Source organism: Convolutriloba macropyga, chromosome 6 (genome assembly GCF_964194025.1).
Source record: "Convolutriloba macropyga chromosome 6, txConMacr16.3, whole genome shotgun sequence".
Classification (NCBI taxonomy): domain Eukaryota; kingdom Metazoa; phylum Xenacoelomorpha; order Acoela; family Convolutidae; genus Convolutriloba; species Convolutriloba macropyga.
The window spans coordinates 13,811,233-13,824,400 of record NC_134473.1 but is presented as its reverse complement, the minus strand read 5'-3'; the positions used below and the strand labels follow the sequence as shown (position 1 = coordinate 13,824,400).

Below are 13,168 nucleotides of genomic sequence, written 5' to 3'. Positions count from 1 at the left end.
AGCGCGTTTTTTTTTTGTGTAAACAATTTTTTCTCTCGACTGAAGTTTGGAATAATTATTTTAGTAGTGTGTGTCAATGTCTTTACGCACCAAAGTGAGTATTGGGTTTTGTCGCTTCTTGTGCCTATTATTTAGGTTTCTTTAGCTTCGGTACATCTGGTCATGACTTGAACTTTGACTTTATTCTTTCATTTGATTGCGTCAATGTACCGTCAATTTATTTGCGCACGACGGGACTAGAGTAGTCACTTTGCCGCTAATGTTCGCTCTAAAGTTCGTAAGTAATCGCTCTCGAACGAAGTTCGTAGCAATAATTGTTAACATGTTGGTTTTTTTAATGCAAATTTTTTGCTTGAGCATTGAATTTTTCACGCCTTCGTTTTTCATTTTTGAGTGGTCTCTATTGCTCTCACTCCGAAGTAAAGCTCGTTGCTGAAGTAAAACCGATTCCAGCATAGCAACAGGAAGGGCCTGATAGCCGAGTGGACAGTGCTTATGGTGTGGGAGCGGGAGGTCCATGGTTGAAATCCCGGCGTGGGCAACTGTTGCACTCATAAAAATTTATCTAGGCTGAAGCCCCTGAATTAAATTACATCGCCTGTCGTTCGAGAGGAATTCTTCCGACATTAGTGGGTTTATGTTTATTAACCTCCTCACCTTCCTTTCTCATGTAGACTTGCTTCAATTAAGTGAAAGCATTAAAGTCGAATGAGCACATCTCACTCTAAATGAAGGTTGATACAGAGCAGCTAACATATTGAAAATCAAAATATAAGATTGATTAAATCGAATAAAATTCATTGATTAAGTAGTATAAGAGCAATAAGTTTTTAATAGCCGCACAGCGATAGCTGGGGCTATTATTGGCCTTCTCTTGGTTTTTTACAATTCAAAGAATTTGAATTGTATTGGGGCGCTGTCTTTTTTTTTAAGATCTGTTCACACATTTTCATGATTTTTGAAGTCAAATTGGAGTAGTGATTTTGGTCACGCCGAAACATGAAATGGAGCGAAAAAGCGAGTGGTTTTGCGGCGTGAAATTTTTTCGCTCTAATTTTAAAGAAGAGTGAGAATACGGTGGTTGAACAAAAATTCGCTTTATCGGTAGTGGTTTTTTGTTCACATGCGGCAATTTCACTTTGATTTTTACTGTTTTTTCGATTTTTTGGATCGGATTTTTTTTCTAAATGGTTTTTCCAATCCATTCATAGTCAGTTTTAGGTCTAGTTTTCTGTTTAGTCAATGAAAATTCTTTGAATTGTACGTCAGGACTTGTCCTGCAATGTTTATTTCGTCATGATTTTTGTTACGACCATATGACGTCACAGCCACTTTTTGTTCATTCGTTCATGCAAGTTCAACTGAATTGCATGTGTGACGTCATTTTTCGCTCTTAGTGGAGCGAGTTTTTTTGTTCATGCGCCTGATTAAATTTTTGGTCACACTTGACTTACCTCACTCTCAAAAATGACTTCCTCACTTTGAAATTGACTTTTATTTACTTTAATTCAAAGAGATAAGGTCAAATGGGTGTGTGTCACTCTAAATGAAGGTTAATTGGAAACAGTTTGTTCTTCAAATTTTTTGTCTGCGAGGTTTGATTATGATATTATTTTGTTATGATAGAAGTTTGATTTTCGTTAGTTAATGTGTTTTATGCTAATTTGGAGGTTTGTGCTGATATTTGGAGATATTTTGCTGATTCTTAAGGGAATTTTTTTGATTTTTAATTGCTCTCAAGTGAAGTTTGTAGCATTTAAATTAGTCCTGTTGATCTTTTTTAGTGCGATTTTTCGCTTGAACGATTTTTCGTCTGAGGCTTTTGACTTTGCGTCCTCAAAAAGGAGATAAGCAGGTGGCGCCCAGCGGACATTAAGTGCTCTTAGAGCTTTTCAACTGTGTTTCAGCATGTGTTGAAGACTTATATTTATACTTATTTAGTGTTAAGTGCGGTTCTTAGAGGTTGAAGACACCCCCACTGTTGACCCCCTCACTATTGCCCCCCCCACCGCAATGTTGCCCCACCCCACTGTTGCCCACTCACTCACCCTGCCCCTCCCCCAGTGGCTAGGCTACGTTCGACAACCGATTGCTAAAAACACGCAATTTCATACTAATTTTCACAGTTTTTTCAAGCTGTTTCAATTTTTTTCATTTTTTGAGATCTTTCAGCCCTAGGTGTCAAGAAATCTTCTCTAGGATTTTATAATAGGTTACTGCATAATTTCGAGTGGTATTGGACTGGTTTCAACATTTTAACATCGAATTTTAGCTTTTTTTGACAAAACGTGCAATTTTTTCATTTTTCTGACATTTGTTTTTCCTTACTGACGTCTTTCCAGAGGCAGGGGCCAGGAAACGTCCTTAGGGGTTTAATAATAAGTTATTGAAAAAACTCTATTTGCCATGGAATAGCTTTCAATTTTTTAATATGACAATTTTTTGCGATTTTATAATTTTTTTAGTCAAGTTTTTTGAAATTTTTTGTCTTCTTTAGGTTTCTCTAGCCTCAAAAGCCACAGAAATTCCTCTAGGTTTTGATTATAGGTTACTGCATATCTTCTAGATGTAAGTGAATGTTTTTCAAGATTTTGATATCAGCAATTTTTAAAAATGATTGCAATTTTTTCAACTTTTTCGAATTTTTTTGAATTTTTTATCATTTTACTGGCAGCAGGGTCCTAATGACCTCCTCCAAGGTTTGATGATAAGCTGTCGCACAGTTTCTAGAGTTGATGGACTGGCTATCAATATTTTAATATCTCCAGCCTTTGGATGTTAAGGAGCCAGGGAAACTATTTAAAGCTTCAAATAGAGATACTGGATAGTCTCTTGAGACAATGAAATGGTTTTGAAGATTTGAGTACCTTGATTTTTAGCAAGGTTTTTTTAAAATTTGCGATTGTTTTCAAATTTTTTAAATTTTTTGTCCGTTTCTGAATTTAACAATCTTTGCTGACCAACGAAGATTTTCAAGTCTTGTAGATGACTTGACATAACTCCAGAGACACAAAATAGTTTTGACCATTTTCACTGCGAAATCTGGAAGCTTTTCTTTTAAATTTGGCAATATTTTGCAAATTTTAAAATATCAGTTTTTTATTTGATTTATTTAATAACAAAGCTAGAAAACGAAAAGTTGCAGAGTCGAATCAAGCTAACGCTAGCCTTACTAAACCGTGGCTAGCTACTGACGAAGTCAAGCGCTCACCGGTCGTTTGAGAGCAATTTGCACGACGTTAGTCGGTTATGTTCTGCCTATTGTTTTCTTTTTCTGCTTAGAGGAGGATTTGAAAAGCAGCCTATTACCTGAAGTGTTTTTAGATACTAAGTGATTAAAATTTAGTTGGTACACAACTTTTTTGTTGAGAAACGAGAAAAATAGAAAATTTAAAATACTATTTAATTTCTCTACCTTTTTAGACAAATTTCTTTGTCTTTTATGGCCTTCCAAATGTTTTACGACATTTTTACGGTCTTTTTTGCTTAAAAGAAATTATCTTTGGCTTTGTGTTCCCGTGTATCGAAAAAAAAATTTGGATTTTTAATATGTGTTTTTAATAGTTTTTTTTTTCAATTAAGTGACTTCCAATATTATATTAACTCTTATGAATGGTTTATATATGCACGAATTGTTAGGGCTACTAGTGTTTTTTTGACAGAGCTTGCTCTTCGAGTTGTTTCCGGAATTCTTCCGGCGATGTGTTTTTTGAGATCTGTTCACACATTCATGATTTTTGAAGTCAAATCGAAGGGATGATTTTGGTCACGCTGATTGCTGGCTGCCATTATTATTAAGTTTGATATTTTTCAGTTTTAAAGCTGAGTTCAGTATAGTTTTAGAATGTAACTGGAACTGCACAGTGAATTAGATCACTTTCTCAAATGTTAGGAAAATAATCTGTCAATTTCTATCAAGTTTTTTTTCTGTTTCAATCTTGATATGCGTCAACTGCGTCAACGGTGGCTACTTTCCAGCAGTTTGCAGGCTTTGTATTGTTTTGTTTTGACGCTGTCTTTTTACGATGCAAAGATGGGTAGTGGTGAAGCGTCATTTTTTTCATCGATATTTTTTTGAGAGTATCTAAAATGGGTTGTAAAAGTCAAAGCCGCGTGTGATATCTAATAGTTCAGGTCAAAAAAATGACTTAACTGAAGAGCAGAGAACAATTAATAATTTTGGAATTATGATGCGCTTTTGAGAGAGCAAAATAGTACATATGAAAGAATTTTCGCTATGCGGGGGAAATGTTCTGACCACGTGAGGTTTTCATGAAGCAGCTTGTTTGTTTTTACTTTGCTTTTTTGCGTGAAGTAGTTGTTCTGAACTACACAATCTAACAATTGCTTTAGCACATGATAGTCCATGCCAATCTTGTAGTATCTTTTTTTGTTTTTTTTTGTCCGAAGTAATTTTTTTGGCATGAAGTGGTTTTAATATTTGTGTTAGGGAATTTTTGATATCGTTAATTTTAATTTTAGTTTGTTTTATTGGAAAAAATAGGCTCAAATTAAACAAGTATTTGTAAATTTTTCTGTTTTGAAAGTTTTTTGTCCAATTTTTTTGTTTTTATTGACTTTCAAAATATTTTTTCACTTTCAATTGTTTATTTAGAGTTGTTTGTATGTTTAATAGTGCAAAGTTAAAACTATTAACGTTTTTTGGCATAAATTTAATAAAATGAACAGTTTTGCAATTTTTTGTTTTTGTTATTGATAATGTTTTAAGTGTTTTGTTGTCGTTTGTGTGCTCAGTGCATCAACAGGAATTGTTTTTTAAGTTGTGTTAAAAACAGTTGTTCAGACATTGCAATTTTTATTCTCTGTGGTTCTTTAATTCTTCTCTTTCTGCTCGGTTTTTCCCTATTTCAACAACTATCGTTAGTTAGTGTTTTCCCATTGGATGGCATTCATCTGTTGAGCGCAGTTAAATCTCACCAGACATCTTTTTAGAAACAATGCTTTTGGAGTAGCAACTTATAAAATTTCCCAACATTTTGTTATAATCTGCTTTGTCTCCTGATAATTTGTTTCTTCCGTATGTTTAAAATTGAACGGTATGATGAAATTAACAGTTTTGTCAATCAATGGTTGGCTAAGGCGTAAGTTAAACTTTACTTGAATTCCGATTCCGGAGTTTTCCGGCCGTATAAGCTTAATTGTGATTTTGTTGGAGCGTATTTTGTTGGAGAATAAACGTGATAACTAGGTGCGAAAAAACTTTCTCAAATCGAGCAGTTTTGTACGATATTTTTGGGATTCTCTTTTAATCTTCTCCTTTTCTGTTAAAAGTGTCTGTATCGTTATCCTAAACTAGTATTAATGCGTTTGAAATCTTTGACCATCTGAAAATAAAGTTTTTAGAATCAATATTGAGCCATTGGTTCGCATCTGGACATGTCTGATGCGTTCTTAGCAGTTTTTCTATTCTTCAAATTTTTATAGCATTTGGGGATTTCTGTGGCTGAAGTTAGCTGTTTTCGGTGTTTTGGCTGCTTTCCGACATATTTAATATTAATTTTGAGTAGTTTCGTTGCACAGATTTTTATTGTTTTTGTGTATATTTTCTGATTTCTAGCTTCTCGTCATAGTTTATACACATCAATTATTACCTTAGAGCTATTCTATAGCTTTTGTTCCTAAAAGATACCTTTGAGGGCAATACAAACCTTTTTTTATTGAAATGAATAATACAAACTTCTTTTCAGATTTTTCTTTTTCCGTTTTTATTTCTTTAATATCTCTTTGCCGGGTTGTGGGTGGGTAAATGGCTCAGCAAAGGCCGTAGTACAACTTTTCTCTAAATAATGGATTGTAATTATAGTTTCAGCTTTTTGTGGATAATTTTAATCATGATTTTCGTAGAGAATATTAATTTGACGTTTTCTTCACTTTTTCTCCTCAATTTTCAGTATGAGTATTTTTGCTTTTGTCGGTTGGTAGTTGTTTATTAAGTGAAAACTAATTGTGTTGCAAGACTAATTGTCAGTTATTGTTTTGGAGTCGCAAATTTAAAATAAAATTATCAGGGGCTTTAAAAAATTTTGTTGGTTTTTGTTGTTATTTTGCCTGTTGTTGTTTCACATTGTTTGTTATAATTAATCAGAAGGTTCGTGATATCTTTTGAGATGGGCAATTTTTGACTTCAGTCTGTTTCCGGAATTCTTCCGGCTGTTTTTTTTAAGATCTGCCGACACATTATCATTGTGTTTGAATTCCCATTGAAGTGGAGCGAAGAAATCCAGTTGTTTTGCGGAGTGGAGTTTTTACTCTATTTTTAAAGCAGAGTGAAAACAAAGCGGTGTTTGAGCAATTTTTCAATGCCTTGCTAGTGCTGTTTTGATGACATGTGGCTTTTTGATTTTGAGATGAGTTTTACTATTTGTCAATTATTCTTTTCGGATTTCTAAATGGTTTTTCGATCCATTCTAGATCTGCTTTTTTATTAAGTGAATGAAAATTCTTTGAATTGTAGGCCAGGGTTTCTCCTGATATGTTTCTTTCATCAAATAAAAGTTTGCTTCGCTTTATCTTAGTTAACAGCTAGTTCAACATTTTGCGTGAAATCTTTTTGACTTTTGTAGGCTAGTTTTTATACCTAGTTCATTGTGCTCAAAGCAGCAATTGCTAAGCAATATAATCTAGAATCAACGCAGTTACTATTGGAAATCGATATCAAAAATAGAAACCAGATAAACTCTTAAGGTCCAATTTTATATGCACGCTGCTTGAACTTTGTTCTTTTAAGTTTTTTTTACCATCTTTAATGCTTATTGGTATTGATGTATCCTCTCGACAAAGTCTCTCGTATGCTCTCATCAAGAAACAGGACTATGTTCAACTACGAGATGACATCAAAATTTTTAAAATTCGCTTGGCATTCGTTCGGCAGCAATTCAGCCTTCAGTTTTTTATGGTACAAAACCTTTTTAACTGTAACTTGTGAAAAAAAGTAATCTATCAAATTTGGGTGACTATTGTTTTTCAGGTAATGATTATGATAGCAAATAGAAATTTATATTGATTACTAAAAAGCTTTCGAAGTGTGATATGCAAGTACTGGACAGATAATGATTAAGAAACAGTCGTTTAGTCAAAAGTCAATTCATCTGAAGTACATATCATATCAAAGTAAAAATTTTGAATAAACAAAATTTAAAACTGATAACAAGCGAGGTGAAAATGATAATTTATTCAATTGTAGATTGAATTGTAAACTATTGCAATAATTGTAGCCTATTTGATAAACAGGAAAATAAAATGTTAAAAGGGACATCCCGGTCATTCAAAACTACCGTAAAATCTAAAAAGTTGATTTTCTCATCTTGTAAGATTAAAGAACGCCTTTTGCATATAATTTAAGGCCTGAGAAAAAAGTCCCAAATTTTTCTAGATGCCTTGAAAAGCATATTTTTGAATGACTGGGGTAGATTGTTCATAACTGGTCTCTTGGTCGACAGCACATGACTCGACAGCAGATGCAACAGAAGGCCACAAACAGTAATAGAGCCACACAGCACACACCCAGAATGAAAGGGATTATCCTAGAATTATACAAACCATTTAATCCAATCGATCCATATTCACATCAAAAACAGACATGCCCATTTTTAAACAGATCGGCGTACAAAATTTGCTGTACAATGTTTGTTTAAGGAAATCTTGAAACGGAATGGTTATTTGAATAACGAGTTCAATATTGATAATAAATGGTCAATTTTTAGTGACGCTAAAAAGAATATCTACGCGTTTGATAAACTCGTAAACTGCGCTAAAAAATTTATTTGGGTTTTTAAAAACTTTTTCAGTCCATTCGATCTGACAACGTAATCTTCAGAGAAATTATGGAAGAAAAATTGACTTGTTATAATCATTAGTTGGCATTTTCAAATTGTCGTGTTTGTAATTTTGGAAATATGGCCCAAGTTGCATTGTATGCTAAGTTATTGTGGAACCAAAACACAGCAAAGGATTACCTAAACCGTCACAATGCAATCTGATCGAGCGGGTAACAAATTTCCCTATCCCAATCTTAATACATGGGATTCAAAAATTTTCATGGAATTGGGTTAAAAACACAAATTAGTCTATTTTGAAAGGAAATTGGTAACAACTTACCATAAAAGTGGTCAGTTTAAAATTGCGGAAATTGAGTGACCAGTTTCATAACCCATGTTCTGATTCTCAGGGTAACTATTTCTAGCATATCAACTGACTTAATTTCATAAGTTTGTCCTTAATTGTTGAGGCACAAAACGCATGAAAACGCGAAACAAAGCATCAACGCTTAGTTGGGACAGGACAGATGTTAAAGAATTTTTTTTCGAATAATTTTTTTTAAGAGTGCATGTTTGTGCCTAATGTTTTTGTCAGCATTTTTTGGGGAAAAATCACTATGGATTCTATACGAATCAGAACGTGGCGTTTAACAAATGGAAAATGAATGATAAAACATTTCAGAAAAGGTTCATTTTTGTTTGTTTTCCTTCATGATTTTGTCCAGTAACAATTAAGAGCTCAATTAGTGGAGTTTAGATATTCAATGAGTTTTGGTTACAAAGTTCTTAAATTTCAGTAACCTAATTTTTACTGAAACGTATTACAAGAATTGAACCTAGTTTTCACTTTTGAATGTCATTCATTTCACCAAAATGTGAAATAACCACTTTTTGGGACGCTAGACTGCGAAGGGCAATTCAGCCAATTTAGGTTTAGGCATAATTATGTGGCGTTTTGGACAGATCAGACAGAACTTAACATAAAAGTAACATGAAAGAGCATTTTCAGTTTAATGACTGTTAGAGTCTGATATTCTGACGGGTGAAAACCGGATATCAATTATGAAACCAGAAGGTTGAAACCATTAGTTATCTAACAGCAAATCATTTGATAAGCTCGAGCAAATTTTGAAACTATTTATATCACTCTTCCGCCTTAACATAGAAAAAGTATTGTTTTTTGAAAAAGTCATACCCTCCGAAAGAAGCTGCGAGTGTGTCGAGAGAGTCCTCGTAGTGTTCCCAAGAGGCGCAGCATTTGTGACTCATCTGGCAACACTTGTCCAGATCCATCTGTCCCCTACTCCTGTCAAACAGAGTGGGACAGTCATCGTCTGTCTGGCAGTAGTACTGCTGAGCCACTGAACCTGAAGTATAGAAGACTGTCGAATTATATGAAAGTGTTCCCTTCATTCGCGAATACAACTTACACCCGAAAACCGAGTGATATAGGATTTTGACAAATAATAGGAATTTAAAAGGTATATAAGCTTACGAACCAATTAAGACCATGTGCAATTCTGCACACTGGACAAATTGTGGACCATGTGCAATTCACTGCAGACAAATTAGTACTATTTTATTGATTAAAAGCAGCCGATTGCTCCATTGGCCTAAAACTGAAACAATTTTGTAATCAGACTACTATCCGCTTCAGGTTATTTGCTCATCAATAACTGATGCCTGATTAAAGAATACCTCTGTTCATACTAGTGAGCAATGCTTCGCAAGATCATATGCCCTTTGTAATCATGCTTCTGCTTAAGCAAAAGCATGATTGCAAAGGGCATAAAATCTTTTAAAAAAAATTGCGCACTAGTGTGATCAAAGGTATTTTGTTCACACAAGAGTTTTTGTTCACAATCTTAGAATTGCTGGGTACCAGGTTAATTTAAACACATTGGTTAAAGTAACCTTGTCCCCAGCCATTCTAAGACTTTTCATCACCACGACAACGTTTGATTTCATTTGTCAAACAAAAATGCCGTATGAAGAGTCTGCGAAAAAATGTGTGTTTTGGAGTAACTTTTTTGTGTTGAAGTAATGTAACCTGCTATATTTGAATCTGTGTTTTGGCAGCAGTAGGGCAATCCAGCCCAGTTGTCACAGCAGTCCTGATCAGAGGCACAATTCCAGCAGAAGAAGGTCACTGAAAACATGCAAGTTTCAACAAAGCAGTTCAATTTGTTGGCGAACCGAATGAAATTTTTTTGTTCACGGGCCAATTTTTGTAATCAAAGGTCACAGTTTCAGTTTGAGCAGAGTGGGCCCTTACCAATATTTAATTCTAAATATTTGGCGCAATTTGCCCATTTTCATAATAGTGTTGTTTTTAGTCGTTTTTGCGTGCTACGAACAATAAATCTGGCTTCCGAACTATCGAGATCGTTCCAATTTTAAATAAAAAAAAGCTATTCGCTGAAAAAATGTTGACATTACTCTCCAAGGCGCTGTTGCACTCTTATTTTACTTAAATTAGGTTAGAAAAGATCTGAATTTTATCCATGGTAGTTTTTTAATCAAGTTTTGTTATCACTACTCTTGGAAATCAATATTTGTGCTAACTTCGGAGCACGAGAAACCAAATTCGTAATAATCTTCGATAACAGCATCAACTGTTCCTTCCGTTTTGTTTGTCTTATCCATAGCCAGACGTTAAGGAGTGTGTTCCCGCAACTGTTGAGCTACGAGCTGTGAAATGTTTTTGGGAATTATGGCTATCATGGTTCAGTTTCCTTTGTTAATTTTTATTTTGTGAGGGTTGCCCTAATACGATTGGAATATTACTTTAACATTAGCTTTTGTGGTATTTTTCATTTTGTTCACTAGACAAGCTAAGATCTCTTATTCCCAGGTTGAGGTCCAGACCCAAATTTTCGTCTGATCAGACTTTCCAGACCGAAATTAACCCTGATCAGCCTTTCCAGACCCAAGTTAACCCTGATCAGCCTTTCCAGACACCGAGGGTCTCGAATCAGACTTTTCAGACCCAAAGCGTTCTGATAAGACCATTTCTAGACCATGGTCCAGACTGAAATTCAGACCATTGCCTTCGAAAACATTTCTGATCAGACCCAATTGCGCTCGAACCGTTTATGATCAGACTCAAGTGCGCTCGAATACGCCTATGATCAGACTTTTCAGACCAAATTGACCTCTGACCAGACCAACTCCAGACCATGGTCTAGACTTTAGTGCGCTCGAACTTCCGTCCAGACCCTGCAATGTCGGTCTGGGAAAACACGGATGTGCGCTCGACTGGGTCTGATCATAAACCAATTTGGGTCTGCACCTCAACCTGGGTTTTGAATGTGCATGGAAAAAATTGATGTGGCCATTTTGCTATTTTGTATGAAGAAACTAACCTGAAGAAGCTACATTGACAATGACGATAGAAAATATAACAAACGACCAGATCCTTTCATGCACCATTCATCTATTAGGTACCTCTTCACGGTCAAAGGGTCAAATTCGAATCTGAATGTAAAAATATCTCGACTTATTATCAATTAGTATAATATCAACTTAGATAGCTAAACGTTCTGAGAATTCTTAGATCATAATAGTCGATTACGAGTTCATGTGATCGCATAAAGTTGTTCAAGTGAATTCAGTTTTGCTATATGGTATTGTATTAATTTTGCAAACGTTAGTTTGTTTGCGCTTGTCAAACTATTTAAGAAGTCTGTGTTTGACAATGATTAACAACTTGGTCACGCACAACTTATGCATCATGAGCGCTTCGCGGTACTTTAAACTCTCTGGTTGGAGGTTTCTTAGGTTCTCATGAAAAGAAAAGTTTATTATTTGAAATCCACATCCACATGACTTCGTGTCTTGACAAGACAATAATGATTACAAGTCTATATAAATATATATATATATATATATATATATATATATGTGTGTGTGTGTGTGTGCGTGTGTGTGGGTGTGTGTGTGTATTGAAGATTTTTCTGACTTTAGTTTTTCCCGAGGAGTTAAGGGGGTTTCTAGATTTGTTAGCCTAACTTTGGTTTTTTTTAATTCACATTTTTCGTTATTTTTGCTTAATCTTTGATCAATTTTTGCTACAATACGATAATAAGATTGTTAACGAAGGTCTCAATGGTTTTGCGTTTAAAGATTGAGGAGAATTGGTGAATTGTTTGTAACAACTACTTTGACAAAACTTTCAGCTAAATTTTTTGAAATTCGTGTTTTCTTTTTTCTTCAGTAAAAATGGCACAAAAAATGCCAATTTTTCCAAATTTATACAATTTAACCAGTGGTGAGGAGATAAAACCCCTGACACAGACTTGTTGTTATCAGATATTGGCTAGTTGTTTCACCTCCGTTTCTTATGAAAGCTTTCTGTGAATAACATTTTGGCGGTCTTTCGGTAATTTAAATCGATATTTACAACAAAAAATCCAAAATTTATTTTTCTATATTAAGATTTCGGTATGCTAAAAATTATTAGCCAATGAATAGTGTAATTGCGTTTTCAACAACCGCGCAGTGATAGCAAGGCAAGTTTTGGTCTCATCTTTGATTTTTGCTACGAAATGATTCAGAATGTAATTTAGTTTTTTTTCAGCCCAATTACACGACAAACTTTCTGATCATTTCAAAGATAAGTTAATAGGAGTTCACTTTAAGCCCCAATGATGTTCATTTAAACAATATTTTGTTTTATGTGTAAAGCGCAGGGTTTTTATGGCTCTGACATAATATTTTCTTAATTTTTTTTAAATGAACTCTTGAGTTTTGCCATCATTTGATGATCTTTTTGTCGTCTCACTCCTGAATTTAATTGAGCCAATGTCTAATTTGGTACATAGGAACTACTAAAGGACGTATCTAATGGTTTCAGTTGCTACACCAATAAGAAGTATAAGTATATAAGTACCGAAATTCGTTAACTTGAGATAATGAATTTTTCGTCAAATTATCTACTTTGATATCAATTGAAACTTTTTATGCGCAAACAGTAAGAACAATAGTTTTTTGGTCTAGTTATGATATTTTACAGTTCAAAACTTATTCGGATTGTAATCTGGCGCTGTACATAGTTTTTGAAATACCTCGTCCTTTTTCCATTTTTATGTTCGTTAGAAACGAGAATGATTTCAAATCATACCTTTATTTTTCAAAAAGCGCAATGTGAGGCTAATGAATATACAAAAAAAATATCATCGAAAATTATTCGGATTTTTGGATGAACAAAGTTTCCACGATATCATTTGTGTTCTGACTGTATTCTGTGTAACGGTGTAGTCTTTTGACTTTGTCTCACAAATGACTTGTACAAATGGCTTCCCCAGGAGCATCAAATAAAACTATTCACCATTTTTAGTTGAAATTTTGCGGTTCTTTGTCTTAAGCTCTTTAAAAAATTATTTTCCAGA

General features: G+C 34.3%; 2 protein-coding genes across 2 annotated transcripts in view; both read right to left on the bottom strand.

Moving 5' to 3' along the window:
* Positions 1-13,168, bottom strand: part of LOC142341500 (large ribosomal subunit protein uL18-like) — a 302,218-nt gene that overhangs the window by 150,857 nt on the left and 138,193 nt on the right. The gene's annotated exons all lie outside the window — the stretch shown is intronic.
* LOC142340806 (uncharacterized) lies at positions 7,086-11,431 on the bottom strand. The gene is made up of 4 exons (XM_075391530.1): positions 11,144-11,431; positions 9,829-9,927; positions 8,974-9,145; positions 7,086-7,544 (listed from the first exon to the last, which is right to left on the bottom strand). The coding sequence occupies exons 1-4, from the start codon at positions 11,208-11,210 to the stop codon at positions 7,436-7,438; spliced, it is 447 nt and encodes a 148-aa protein (XP_075247645.1). The 5' UTR covers positions 11,211-11,431; the 3' UTR covers positions 7,086-7,435.

Excerpts from the sequence above, each read along its gene's own strand:
- LOC142340806 (XM_075391530.1), bottom strand. The coding sequence starts at position 11,210 with ATGGTGCATGAAAGGATCTGGTCGTTTGTTATATTTTCTATCGTCATT. Across the intron at positions 9,928-11,143 it reads TGTCAATGTAGCTTCTTCAG|TGACCTTCTTCTGCTGGAAT; the intron begins GTTAGTTTCTTC and ends GCATGTTTTCAG. Across the intron at positions 9,146-9,828 it reads CACAGATTCAAATATAGCAG|GTTCAGTGGCTCAGCAGTAC; the intron begins GTTACATTACTT and ends TCTATACTTCAG.